This window comes from Physeter macrocephalus, chromosome 18 (genome assembly GCF_002837175.3).
Source record: "Physeter macrocephalus isolate SW-GA chromosome 18, ASM283717v5, whole genome shotgun sequence".
NCBI lineage: Eukaryota > Metazoa > Chordata > Mammalia > Artiodactyla > Physeteridae > Physeter > Physeter macrocephalus.
The window spans coordinates 20,644,637-20,659,580 of NC_041231.1; the positions used below are offsets into that span (position 1 = coordinate 20,644,637).

The 14,944-nt window shown below is 38.9% G+C and overlaps 1 protein-coding gene across 7 annotated transcripts in view; it reads left to right on the top strand.

Moving 5' to 3' along the window:
• CNTN3 (contactin 3) overlaps window positions 1-14,944 on the top strand; it is a 342,830-nt gene that overhangs the window by 232,956 nt on the left and 94,930 nt on the right. For all 7 annotated transcript variants that reach the window (XR_008615747.1, XR_008615748.1, XM_007100371.4 and 4 more), the window contains exons 6-8: window positions 11,117-11,320; window positions 12,784-12,886; window positions 13,414-13,598. Coding sequence is in view for 5 of the 7 variants with exons in the window: in XM_007100371.4 (XP_007100433.2) it covers window positions 11,117-11,320; window positions 12,784-12,886; window positions 13,414-13,598 (492 nt within the window). In the remaining 2 variants the exon portion in view is untranslated. The remainder of the gene's footprint in view (window positions 1-11,116; window positions 11,321-12,783; window positions 12,887-13,413; window positions 13,599-14,944) is intronic.

The window sequence follows — 14,944 nt, forward strand, 5'->3', positions numbered from 1 at the left end:
TTATCATCCATGTATTCAATGGACTGGCACTGATAATTTCCTTCAAGAACCGTTTCTTTGCCTTCACAATTCCTAACTGGTGCAAGAAGTTGTGCCTGTCTCAGCTTTCCACGTGCCTTCCTCTAAGCTTAACCATTTCTACCTTTTGATTTAGAGTGAAAGACATGTGACTCTTCCTTTCCCTTGAATATTTAAGAGTCCGTTGTAGGGTTCTTCATTAGCCTCATTTCTATACTGTTGTGTCTCAGGAAAGAAGGAGGCCTGAGAAGAGGGAGAGAGACGGGCAAAAGGGGGGGTGGGGGTGGGGCAGCCGGTGGTGCAGTCAGAACACTGATTGGTAGCGGAAATTTCCCTCCTCTACTCTTCTTAAGTTCTTGTGGCTGCACTAATAATAAAATTGACACAAGATAGAATAACAAGAGGAAAAGAAACACATTTTAATTCATGTGTACAAAGGTCTCATAGAAATGGGACCTAAGAAGTGGCCAAAACAAGCAGCGGTTATAAGTTTTGGAAAAAGAAACAGTAAATTTGAGAAGAATTGACAGGGCAAAGAAACTCAGGCTTTGGGTTCTTCATTAGTGAAGAACTTAAAGTGTGGTCTTGGGGTAGTAAAATAACAAAGTAACAAGGTTTGTTTATACAGGCTTCTTGGCCCAGGATTCCTGTCTCTGGTGGTAAGGGTGTCCTTCTACCTCCAGATACAGGGAATGTACCTTTCACATGAGAAATGTATTTCCTGCTTTCAGGGACATAGGAAAGAGGCTCAGAGTGTACCTCTTGTATTGGCCATTTAATTTAATTCAAAATAATCAGTATGCCATTGAGGCGTATGTTGGGGTGGCCTGCCCTGGGCCCCAGTAGCTTGCTGTCTTATGTGGATGCCCTAAACACTTAGAGTAGTAACATAAAAGATCAGTGATCACAGTTCCCCGTAATAAATATAACAATAATGAAAAGTTTGAAATATTGCAAGAATTACCAAAGTGTGACACAGAGACAGGAAGTGAGGAAATGCTATTAGAAAAATGGCCCCAACAGACACAGGTAACACAGGGTTGCCGCAAACTTTCAATTTGGAAAAAATAGGATATCTGCGAAGCAAGATAAATGAAACAATAAAGCGACGTATGCCTTTATACACGTGTTATTTAGCATAGCGGGCAGGGAAACGTGAAGTGGTCTAAAAGCTATTTTTCTGACTCTGTCATCTATCACTTTTCTGAAAGCCTGCAAACTACTATCTGTATTTGACTTGAACCTGAGGTGGCTGTGAAATCTCCAGAGCGTATCCTTTAGTGCCTAAAGAAATTGGCATTTATAGAGCCCTACAGATTTGAAGGAAGGGAATTACTTTTGGTGATTGATTTCTTTGGGCCTTGTTTTTTGTTACCATGTTTATTTCAGTTATTCAGGCATAATTGCACATCCTTCCATAAGCAAATATTTATTTGATTTGGATTCATTTGATTTCGGTTTGATTTATTTGATTGGTTTTTTTAATCAGGTGACTTAGGACTATTTTAGTAGTATAATTTATAATGGAACCACCACTTTCTAAAATGTGTTATTCAGAAAAGCTAGATCAGGAAGGGTGAAGATCCATTTAAAAATACATTTTTAAATGGTATTTAACCCTATTTTGGTGAACAGTTTGATATGTTACTACGGGTTAAGTAGTAGTACTACTTTGTGTGTGTGTGTGTATGACAGAGTGTGGGTTTGAGTGTGTGTGTGTGTGTGTGTGTGTGTGTGTGTGTGTGTCTGGAGGCTGGACAGGGAGGGAAGGAGAAACATTAATTTCTCCAGCTTCCTGAGGACTCATTTGTTGTCCCCAGTTGGAAGACCCCCGTGACTTGGCAGAATGACTTTATCTTCTGCTAATAACTTCATTTCTATTTACCAGTGAAAATGAACATTTATTCTGCTTTAAAAACTTACCCACAGGGCTTCCCTGGTGGCGCAGTGGTTGCGCGTCCGCCTGCCGATGCAGGGGATCTGGGTTCGTGCCCCGGTCCGGGAGGATCCCACATGCCGCGGAGCGGCTGGGCCCGTGGGCCGTGGCCGCTGAGCCTGCGCGTCCGGAGCCTGTGCTCCGCGACGGGAGACGCCACAGCAGTGAGAGCCCCGCGTACCGCAAAAAACAAAACAAAACAAAACAAAACTTACCCACATGGCAAGAAGGGAAATATCAAGTCCCCATGACATTCCTTAAGGAAATCATTTTAATTTTCATAAAAGAAAACGAGACCTGATGAGGAATGGACAGAGTTATCGTGAGGCTGCTCCTTATTATTTCATTTATTTTATTGCACATTTTCCCCCTCCATAGACTTCTTTTGTATTATTTGCAACCCAGTGAAACCCCTGTCTGGAATTAGCTTCTGAGAGTTGATGTGCGAATTATAACCCAGAAGCACCACCTTTGGATTCATTAAAGGGTGGGCTTCTTGCAGTTAGCTTGTACTGAAGAAAATTTCCATTTTGCAAGGGCAGTGTAAATTTTGCATATCATTTTAATAAGCAAGGCAGGTCAGTCAAATTATAATTGGCTCCAATTAGCACTCCCATGAGCTGTAGGACTCTTTAACTTCTCCTGGACTGCACTTAAAAAGAAAATGTTATTTACCGTCACTGAAGTCATAAAAAAATGTCCATTATTCAGTATAAGTGATGAAGCAAGTGCAAACGTGGCCAAAAGGATTTGGCATATATTTAAGATGTGTGCACCAAAGTGCACATTGTATCAAGCGTAGCAGTGTGCAAAAATGTGTTTATGATAAAGCATTTTCTTTTAGCTGCACAAGCAGGTGGTGGCAGCGAAGCTTCTAGTGTTGGCAACATTTGGGTTTAGAGCTAATCTTAAAATCGCTTTCTAACATTTTCAGGGTCTCTGAACTCCTCTGGAAAGGTACATTTTAATAATAAAAATGAGGAAGCCCAGAAGAAATGCATTATATTCCCAAAGTCTCTTCTACCTTAAGTTCCGAATCTGCCATTTTGGGGCGCCCTTCCTGATTTGAGTGTCAGCACGATACCAGCAAGTCCTCATACGAGCTGGGGAATAAGTAATTGCAGTTTGGGTCTGTGGCGTGAAGGTCTTGTCATGTCTTTATAAAGCATCACGGTAACTCCATCCTGTCCTTATTAGATCTCATCTTTTCTAACGAATGTCTGAACCACTTTCTGTAGCAATGCCTTGCTTCTTTAGCACCCTTGCAGAGGAGGTATGTCATTAAATGGCTTGCCGATGTTTTTGCTAGTCGTGTCTCCGCGTTAACCCCAAATCATTGGTAGGCATCAGGTATTGAGTGTCATTGTACTTAGCTCCCACTTGTATTTCCTCATCTTGAAATTTCCTTGAAGCAAGGAGACAATCCCACCAAAACAACTTGAACTAAGGATGAGAGAGAGGAGGGTCACTGGAAAAATAAATAAATAAATGTTCTTCATGAGAAAAAGGAAGAATGTGTATATACAAGCAAAAATACAAATGGCCTCTAGAGGGCACCACACATTTTTGCCTCAACAAATATGGAAGAAAGAGCTTCACTTTGGCACCGTTATCAGTTTTAGCAGCCAAGGTACCAGGAGAGAGATGAAGGCACTTGTTAGGAGAGGCGCTTCCCTGGCAGAAGCCTAAAAATGAAGACAAGGATGTCAGTGCCTAGTCCGGTCAGAATGTGATGGAAGATGCGGGTACCCACTGAAAATACTCCCCATTCCTAAAAGAAAAGAGTAGAACTAAAAGGGGTGGTCACAGGGCTGCATTATTTCTTGGAAGCTTCTATTACACAGTGGAATGGATGGTATGTAGTCCCTAATGGTAGCGACTAAAGCAAGAGAGAGAAACAAAGAAATGTGGAGTACAAGAGGCTAACGGTCTCGCATGACCTTTGTGAAATATTTTTTCACAAAGGTAGGACAACATGACAGCCCTATAAAGAAAAGAGGAGTAAAAATAAATAGGACAAGGGATCTTAAAAGATTGCCAAACTCATAATTTGGTCTAGAGATAATATTAACCTAGAGCAGGAGTCAACCAACTTTTTCTTAAAAGATCAGATAAATCTTTTAAGCTTCATGGGCCATATAGTCTTTGTTGAAGATGCTTACTCTACTCTTACAGCCTGAAGGCAGCCCTAGACAATAGCAATCGAATGGGCGTGAGTTTGTTCCAAAAGATGTAGTTTGCAAAGCAGGCAGCAGTCTGGGCTTGACCTCCTAGTCATTCCTTGCTGACCCATGGTCCCCCAAGTATGAAAGGAGGAAAGAAATGTCACCTTTAGTGTTTTCCCTCCCTGATCATTGTTCTCCTAATCTTAGGACCTTCACAAGCCAGGCTTGTTAGTACTCTGAATCAGAATGGTTTAGGCAGACATGTATGGGCTGAACAAGGAAACCTATATAAATAATATTGTCACCAAAGCAACAACTTACAAAAAAAGCTTTTGAAAGACAAGACAGTGAAATGATAGAAGTGGTGATAGATGCCTTCTGCTTTGAGGTACAGACTTTTCATTCCTAACCATTGATCTGTTCTTCTTTGAAACTTAAATTGCCTTCAGTTTTCTACATTTTAGATTTTTGAGTGTGTCCCAGACCCTCCATCAATGTGGTGTCATGTGTAAGCTCTATAGCAAAATTTCCTTCCCAACGTGTATGAATCAGTTAAAATCAAGATAAAGATCTTGAGTGACATCAAGCAAGCTCTCAGACCCTTTTAAATATGTTTTATTTAAACATACTTAAATATGTTTAAATATTTAAAAAGCAGGTCCGACTTCCCACTTGGCACCACAGAAAATCGCCAAAGTTACTTGCACAAATTTGCTCAACTGCAATTTTATTTGACAGAATTTCTTCTAGAAAATGCCTATACAAAGGATTAGATATCCCTCATAATAGAGTTTTATAATGGAACTAGAAATAAACCCTTAAATGTCAGTAGTATGAGTATTAATGTATCTCCAGGTAAACACTAAGGTGACATGTTTCATGTTAAATTGACTGGTCTTACACTTAAGTGACGCAGGAAGGAATGTGATTGGAGGAGTGATGTCCTCCATCAAATATTACTTTTTAGAAAGCAGAGTTTCAGTGCTCCATTTTGTTAATTTATGGCTTTGATTGGTAAAACCTCTTTGTCCTCTAATAAAAAATATTTCACATTCCCAATATTCACATAGCATTGTTAATGGAACGCCCAGCAGCCAAGAAGTTTGGGGACAATGTGCTTATGCACATTATACACAGGAGGTTGGGAAGGGTTTTGTAAAGCCTAGCTTGTTTAAGTATATAAAATTATCATTTTTTATTATAGCTTTTTATTTATCACCATGCATAAAATGATGTTGAAATGTCTCCAAAGAATTCTGATTTGATATATATTTTACTTTGCAGTATACAATTAACATTTATCGCAAATGCAGATTTTTATGATGAATAAACTCTGAGAGTATTATGGCAGGTATTTTTTACTTTATTCAGAACACAGTAAATCACATAATTTTCTAATGTTTTCAATCAGAGTGATGCCATATATATTTCAACAAAGACATGCAAGCAATACATGAAATAGTGCAGATCTTCTCTCTCTTCACTCTAAGACATAAAAGTTATATTTCGCTCCATCTCAATGAAAAAATCTATAAAGAGAGGTAGGTCAGTGCTGCAGAATTCTGTGTACCTTTCATGACAGTGTGTGCCATATTAAATACAGGTTTGATTTCTTTCCATAAGTCTTTAAGGGTCTGAATCTTTGTTCAGAACGATCAATCACTAATTCATTTGCTTTGAGATTATCGTAGTTTGATACCACTTTTGGAATTACCCCTCCCTAATTGTATTGATTTTATAAACGGATTATGTAAGATCTAATTCTTCCTTAGGCATTAGGAGCGTAGGCTTTCTCCACTTTTTTGTCCTTGGTTGTTTGCTTTTCTTTGAAAATTGTGACTACAGCACTTAGTACCTGACACATAGTGAACAGTTCATTGTCTGCTGTCATCATCGTTTGTATTAGTTTCCTGTTGCCACTGCAACAAATTATCACGAATTTTGAGGCTCAAAACCCCACAGGTTTATTATCTTATAGTCCTGCAGGTCAGAAGCCTGTGGAGGAGGAAAAATAATTTTCCCTCTACCCTTGCAAGCTCGCTCTCTCTCTTGCGCTCTCTCTGTCTCTCCCTCTCTCTCTCCCTCTCTCTCTCTCTCTCTCTACATATATATATATATATTTTTATATATATGTAGTGTGTGTGTGTGTGTGTGTGTGTGTGTATCTCATATATACATAGGAGTTACCCAGGATAACTGAAATGGCGCAAGCCACCACCTTAAATATAAAAGAAAAGAAAATGTTGGGGTGTGGGAGGAGGAGGCCTGTTATGGGAGTTGATCAGGAAAAGTACAGTAAACAAGGGTAAGGTGGTTATGCAGATTTAAGTTCTTGTCTTCTCCATTGAGAAGAGTTTAGTCATCCTTTTCTTCCTGGTACGGGGAGACAGGCAGCCTTACAAACAGAGATTCCCCTTATAAATGTAAACGTCTCTTAAAAAAGTGTAATTTCTACTCAAGTTTTCAGAGCTTTTTCTGTCGGCTCCTTCTTAAAACTAATCAACTTAAAATGATCTTTATGCCAAAGAGGCATATTTTGGGGTGGTATATTCTGCTCCCCTTCGAGTCCAACACAAGTCTCAGTGGGCTAAAACCAAGGGCTTTGTTCCCTTACTTTTGCAGCTTCTAGAGGCTGCCCGCATTCCTTGGCAGTCTTGGCCCCCAGCCAGCAATCCCATCCCTCTGTTCTCTGCTTTCTTAGTCATTGTTCTGACCCTCCCGCCTCTCTTTTTTCCTCATAAGGACCTTTGTGGTTACATTTTTACCCTCCCAGATCCATTTCAAGATTCTCAACTTGATCGCATCTGCAGACTCCCTTTGCCATGTATATTATTTCCCTATTGCTGCTGTAATGCATTACCATGAATTTAGTAGCTTAAAACACACAAGTTTATTCTTTCATAGTTCTGAAGGTCCAAAGCCCGAAACCAGTTTCACCTGACGGAAAATCAAGATGTTGGCGAGTCTGCCGTCCTTCTGGAGGCTCAAGGGGAAAATCTATTTTCTTGCCTTTTCCAGCTTCTGTGAGCCAACTACATTCCTGGACTTACAGCCCCTTCCTTCATTTTCAAACCGAGAGTTTCGCATCTTTATTTATCTTTCTCTGACTACATCTTCTGCTTCTGACATTACATGTCCTTTCAATGACTTCCCTCTTATAAGGACCCTTATGGTGACATTGGGCCCACCCAAATGATCCAGAATAATCTTCCCATCTCAACAGCCTTAATTTAATCAGATCTTCAGAGTCCCTCCTGCCCCACCAGGTAACATGTTCAGACTTTAGGGATTAGGATGCAGACTTCTTCTGGGGGCCGCTGTTCTGCCTACGTTTATTAGGCCCAGGCTCTCTCTTAAAGTTGTATTTACGTCTCTACCCACGTATTGGGCATTTACTTCTAGGTTACCTGCCTGAGTCTCAAAATCTGTTTTCAGGACAACCTTTTCCACCCCCAGAGTGGTTTTTCTTCCTAGTTTTCCTGTTTCTTCTGCTTATTCCAGCTCAAAACCTTAGAGGCAGTTTTTTGTGTTGTTAAAGATCTTTTTTTTTCCTCTTGCTTTTCTGAGGATGTCTTTGGAAGAAATAGTGGAGGAAGACCATTGTATTATTCTAGTTACATCATATTCCAATAGGTAGGCCATTGTAAGCCAGTGGTTTAAGGCTTCTGCTCAGTAACTTAGTCCAGAAAGATGAACTTTCTGTAAATGGTGGAATTTTTCCTTCTTTGCTTGTTGGGGTGGGGGGATTGGGTGGTGGTCTCAGGATAGGCTTACACTGACTCTGGGATGCTGACTTGTCTGGGCTTGTCTGGAGGGCAGGTACTAAGAATCAACCAGGGATTGGTTCGTATATTTGAAGAGCTTGGGGGATGAGGTGAGGGGACTGTCTTGATGCGGGTTGGGGAGAGGGACAGTTATCTGAAAGGTAGTCAGTGAAAACAGACATTTCCTCCAAGGGGAGGGGCAATTTTTAATACCCAGGCGAGTGTGTTACTCAATTTCAGCAACACCGTGTCAGTTCAGGTCCCCTAAGAAGGAGACTACAAGATGGCATCAGAGAATCAGACATTAAAAAAAAAAAAAAGACCTGAGGAAGTGCCTGTGAAGGATAAGGGGGGAGGGAGCAGAAATGGGTAGAGAGAGAGTCAAACTGAGATTCAGGTCTGATAGCTTTGAACAGAGAGGGGAGGAAAACTTGGGCAGGAAGAATGCCAGAGCACAGCACAGTTCTAAAAATATCGTGGCCCTTCTGATGGGGAGTCCTCAAGCCGTAGTTGCCTTTATGAGGAATCCTGCAGGAATGCCAGCATTAACACCCCCATGGAGCCCCATTAGCAGGTAGTAACCTGGGGAAGTGCAGCCACAGCATGCACGCACTAGTGGCTGGAGGCCATCAGTTAACTGTGTGCCCTGCAGTAGGTTCTTCTCAAGTGAAACCTACTCGGGACCCTTCCGTGTCTACCACAGTTCACTTTGTGATTCTTACATATGCACTTCTTCATGCTCATTTTGGGAGCAGCCTTAAAGTGATTTTAATTTTGATATCCTTGCCTTACTTCTCTTAACAGTCATTACTAGGTCATATAGGCAAAGCTGCCACAATATTTCTTTAACAATTTAATAATAGTACTATATTTAAGTAGTATCAATTTTAATTTGGGATTAAAAGAAATACTACAAATGCAGTCTTGTTTTATTTGGTATCGAACGTTTTCAGTCAAAATTACATAGGTAGTATTTATTCCAAGTTGTTGCATGTAGCTGTTGTTCATACATTCTTCTTGCTGTATAATATTTTCTTTCATGAATTTATTAGGTTTTAGGATTTCTGAATCAGTTTTTTTCCGTCAGCCATTCTCACTTTAGCATAAACTAGTTTAATAAGATTGACTTTTTCTAATACCCAGCTAAGGTCTATTATCCTAGGAGCAGTAGATGTTTTACTCCCCCTGGATTAAAGGGAGAGGTACAGTCATATTCACTTCATAAATAGAACACTTTGGAAAGCAGAATAAGATTGCTTTGCTTCCTTTAAAGCAAGGTGAGGTTATGGGGGCGTGAGGAATGTTGGGATGGGACTGGATACTTAGAGCCAAGGGAAGAGCCTAAAGATTTATTTGCTTTTACAGCTGTCAGTTTTAACCATCCCAGAACAAATTAAGCCTACCTTACCAGCATTCTTCAACTCTGTGGTTTGTTTGGCACTAGTGCAAGAGAAAGCACCATCAGGGTAGACAGGAAGCCAATTGTGGAGTGGATGTTTGAGATACATTTTTTATCATACAGTCCAACAAACAACTTTAGATTTCACGATCTATCACATGACTGAGTGGAATTTCATGAAACACTCTACTGATATGATAGCATGACATAAAGATCAGTTCGAGATTACAAACCATTGTTTCTGAACATCTATCTGCACAGTATGCCATTGACCTGCTAACCTTTGGAATCATCAGAATTTGCTTTGAAAGTGGAAGAGAGACAGTCATTTTTCATTTCCATCAGGTACTTAATTGCTCTTTACCCTGTTCCCCTTACACATGCTCTTCCCTCCACCTGGAGCACTTTTATCCCTTCATACTCACCTCTTCTTTAAGACCCGTTCTTCAGTCCTGAGAATGTCACTGCTCCTTCCTTTGAAACCCACAATAACTCTCACCCAGTCCTGACACATTATCTCACTGTATTTTTGTACTGATGTACTGTCCCCCTCTACCAAGCAGAAAGACCCTTCACCATTGGAATTATGCCTTAAATACATTTTTGAACTTGTTAGTCATTAAAATTGATTTTGATTACATATACTTTCTAAAGATTCTCTTGGGAAAGCATTACAATATGAACGAGTGCCATAAGCTTAGTGGAATTGTAAAAGAAAATAGGGCCACAGAAAGAAGGAATCAGATAAACCAACCACGATAACTATACTTAATTAACAACTTGCTTCTAAAAAATATAGGCATCTAGAACAAAGCAGCATAATATTATTTAGTCCTCATTATCTCAGAGGAGGAAAACAACAGTTCCTTTGGGGAAAGTTAGTTTTCCTTGATCCCAAAGTTCAGGAAAACTCTAATATTGGACCTGACGTAGGATACAGTAGCATAATTTTAACTTAATTAACTCAATAAATATTTATTGAGGACTGTTAAATGTTCTTGGATGTTTCAGTTTGCTAATTTTAGGAGGGGAAGGCAGGCAGGATAAAATTTGACATTATTTGTTTACCAAGTGGTGGGAGGACAGATAAGTAAATAGATCATTGCATAAAAAGTGGTAAGTACTTTAAGTAATATAAGCATAGAGTTGCTCTGTATATAGAAGCACTTACTCAGAGGATGAGGCTTAAGGAGGACTTCTCTGAGGAGGTGATTCGTGATGTTGGAACCAAGCTTTGAAAAACATTTGGAAGTTATGACAGAATGGGGTTTGGTGTTGAAAAGGAAAGAAGCCTTGGACAGAGAAAAAAGGACATTGCAGCCTCCGAGAGCAGCACATATAAAAACCCAGATGCAAGAAAGAGTATTGGGCTTCTCAGTTGCTGAAGCCATAAGCAGGGGCCTAACCATGCAGGGTCTCATTTTCATGTTAAGCAATTTTGCATTATTCCAGAGACTACCGAAGAATTGCTGAAAGTGTTATGTCAGGAGTTGACGTGATGAGATTGGTAATTTTAAAAGATCATGGGACATGTAGTATGGAGATACAAATTAAAAGGGAGCAAGACTGAAGCCAGAGATACTTGTTAGGAGGCGTGTGGAGTAGCGATAATGATGACAGTGATAATATTGCTCCCACAAGAATGCTAATCAGCAGTGACCTCCATAATAGTACAGAATGAACACAGCATCATGTCTCATAACCGTTTCTCTTCATGACCTGCAATAAAAACACTCATCATTGCTTTGCAGTAAAGGTGATTTCAGGTATTTTTAATATACTGTGGAAAATTTTCCTTCATGATGGAATTTCTTTTCTCTAAAAATTTTATTAGAACTATCATATGCTTGGATCTTCAATGAATATCCATCATTTGTCGAAGAAGATAGTCGGAGATTTGTCTCTCAAGAGACAGGCCACCTCTACATAGCCAAGGTGGAACCATTGGATGTGGGAAATTACACGTGTGTGGTGACTAGTTTGGTGACAAACGCCAGAGTGCTGGGTTCTCCAACTCCTTTGGTGCTACGTTCTGATGGTAGGAAATGTTTCAAGGGGCAATTCTGAGTGGAAATGCTGTTGCGAATACAAGAAAAAACAAGTTGAGAAAAGCGAAAAGTATATCCTGAAGAATTATCATTTTGGTTTTTTTCAGAAGAAAAAATATTTATGAGTACAATGGCTAAAATGATTCCATCAACCATAGGTCCCTGTACGTAATTCTTACTCAGGACCGGCTTCCTAATTTGCAGGTACCAGTGCAGAATGAAAATGAGGAGTCACTTGTTCAAAAATTATGAAGAATTTCAAGATGGTGGCAATAGGTCATTAAGCCAAACGCGAGGCCCTCTGAGCCTGGGGCTCACCTTGCGTTCCCGTGACATCACCGGTCCTGATTTTTGCCGGCTTGAGGTTATTAAAGCTCTGGATATTTTGTTATAGGCTAAAAAGCATCTCTAAAGAAAATTAAAAGAAAGAGTGTGTACATTAGATCCCCATAACTTATTCATCTTATAATTGAAAGTTTGTACACTTTGACCAACATCTCCCCCATTCCCCTACCCTCACCAGCATAGTGATTATACAGTAACGTTGTGTTGTGTACTTGAAATTGGCTTAGAGAGTAGATCTTAAGTGTTCTCACTACAGAAAAAAATTTTAATTTAAAAAATTGAAAATAGTAATTGTGAGGTGTTAAATGTGTTAACTTGACTGATGTAATCATTTCACAATGTGTACATATATGAAATCATCACATTGTACGCCCTAAAAAAATCACGTTGTACAACCTAAATACATGCAGTGTTTATTTGGCAGTCATACCTCAATAAAACCGGAGGGGGAAAAAAGGAAAATAGGTGTTTCTTCAGCCCCTCAGTGACTGTTTCAAGGGAGACCATGAACTGCAGAGTAAGCAGATTTGGAAGCCTGGGTAACTGTCCCACTTATGCAAAACCGTATCTGGTACAGCACAATGCCATGGCCACAAAATACTTTCCAGTCAGTTATAATTGAATTTGACCTTTCCCATTTATTAAGTTACCGTTTTTTGTCTCCTGGTAGTCAATAAGTTTAAGATTGGTGTCTATGCTACCAGGGTACCATTAAGTAAATTTCCTCCCCTAATTTTTGCTCTTTAGGATATTTTAAGAACTCATAATACATTGTATATTTCGGTTTGACTAGAAATGTCCAAATTGAATACAGAATTAAAAAGCCTCTCGTTTTATATAACGTAAAAGTCCTAGTGGTTTTCTCAGAACTGCTCTGTAAGCTGTAACTTAGGAATCACGGAATCCAAAGTTCCCCCATATTTATTAATGCCGCATGTTTGGCCCAAGGTAGCACTGCTTCTAAAAATACCTACCAGATGGCTAGGGAGTAATTCAAATCATAAGGAAGGGTTAATTCAAAAGAGAGGAAAAAAAAAAAGTTTTAAGAAAAATGGGACAATTCCAAAGGAAACGTTGAAACCATTAACTTTGCATTGTGGATTCACAGGAGTGATGGGTGAATATGAACCGAAAATAGAAGTTCAGTTTCCAGAAACTCTTCCAGCAGCTAAAGGTTCAACTGTGAAGTTGGAATGTTTTGCCCTTGGAAAGTAAGTTTTATAACATTTACACTGATACACTAAAATATTAGGTTGCTGTAAGAGATCAAGACAGCTTTTAACAGCCTCTTCTTTTCCTTATTTTCTAAAATTTTCTTTCATTTAGAAGCAAAGAAAAAATTAAAATACAGGGGAAATGCACATGTATAATTTAGTTTGAAACTTTAAAGGCGATTTATGGAGAATGACTATGCCTGCCTAATTTCATAAACTAAATTGGTGTTATTTTTCTTTTGCTTGTTCATTTGTTGTATTATAATACAGTGAGTATACATTAGACTTTTTTCTCCAAATCATGAATTAACTAGAGAAATTGCACAGTTTATTTGATTAAAATATCAACTTAAATAGATAAATCTTTGCATTTGCAGGTTTATGTGACTGACAACTGGCTGTGTTCTGCATTTGAAAATCTGTGCCTTTTTTGTTCTATCCTAAGAAAGGTTTATTTTGTCAAGCCTAAAAGGCTTCCAGACATCTGTTTAAAATAGCAAATAACTTGACAAATTTCTTCTTAGTCCTGTACCTCAGATTAATTGGAGAAGAAGTGATGGACTGCCTTTTTCCACTAAAATTAAATTGAGGAAGTCCAATGGTGTGCTTGAAATCCCCAACTTCCAACAGGAAGATGCAGGTTCCTATGAATGCATTGCTGAGAATTCACGAGGAAGAAATGTCGCCAGGGGGCGTCTCACTTACTATGGTGAGCCTTCACTTTGGGTATATTGGATTTTTAACTTTCGATCGCTCTAAAAGTTATTGTTATTGGGACTGGGTCGGGGTGAGTAGGAGGTTTTAGCAGAATCCCAGTGTACAACTTTTTCTGTTCTACATTTTGTTAAATGAGGATATTTATCATAGAAGGAATTTTTAAAAATTAATTTTTTCAATGAAGTTGGAGGCATGATATACTCTTACTGCATTTTAAACTGACTGATACGATAATGAAATATTTCACTTTTTTTCCTAAGAGTAACCATTTACTCACTTAACCGTAACAAGGAGAGCTCTCCTTTCTGTCTGCCCTTACCTCTAGAAAATGGGATTTTGTATCTTTCTTTATGGTCTTTACTAAGCAGAAAGAAACTGTCTACTGGGAAAACTTGCAATTAGTGCGTTAGACAGACCACGTAAACCCAGGCTTACTCGACTTCCTCAGTGTTATTCTATCCTTCCCAATATTGTAGGTGTACCATGTTGGCTGCCTTTAATTTGTCAGCACATTTATTTGATGTACTGCTCAATTTGGGTAAAGAAAGGTTAGTAATATTACCTTTATTTAGAGTCTGTTTGTAGGAAAATTAGATTATCTTTTTTCCCCAAACTTTTCTTCAAATCCCTTTTATTTAAAAAATATGCTAGGCATTTTGATGAAAGCAGGGTTTAGAAAGCAGAAATAAATGATTTTACAAAACGTACTATTAAATATGGGAAGATGTAAGCTCAGTGAATATATTTTTGCAGTTTAATCATTAGAAACATTGTAAAACTAATAGGAATTGAACACTTTTGTGAAAAGCAACTGGCAATATATTCTATTTATTTTAAAAACTGGAATTTGGAATAATTTTCAGCGTGAACTTGTACAGCATATAAAATGTTTCAGAGAGGAAAAACTTTGCAAAGACAAATATTAAAATTATAGAGCTTATTATGAACCCCTTCAAAAGAATGTGAAGTTTGCGCATACATTATGTGTGATTAGATTGACACTTATTTTATGGTAAGGTTATACGATCCATCAGGAACAAAATGGAGGCATGGTTTAATAGCATGAGTCATTCCGTGTTCTAACTCTCCCATCTTGTAACAGGATTAGGTTAGAATACGTAGCACCAGGTTGGAGTTTCCCAGGTGTCAAGTTCTGCATGTTGGCGGGATGGTATGGAGATAGGTTGGGGACACTTAACCCACGTGGCTGTATGGCTCTAAGTCGACCGCACACAAGTCCTAGTTTATTTTCTCCTTTCTAAGCAGCCACTACCTGACCCAGTGTAAGAAGTGACTATGACAGGAAAACACAGGATATTCCAAATGTCTTAATGTTTC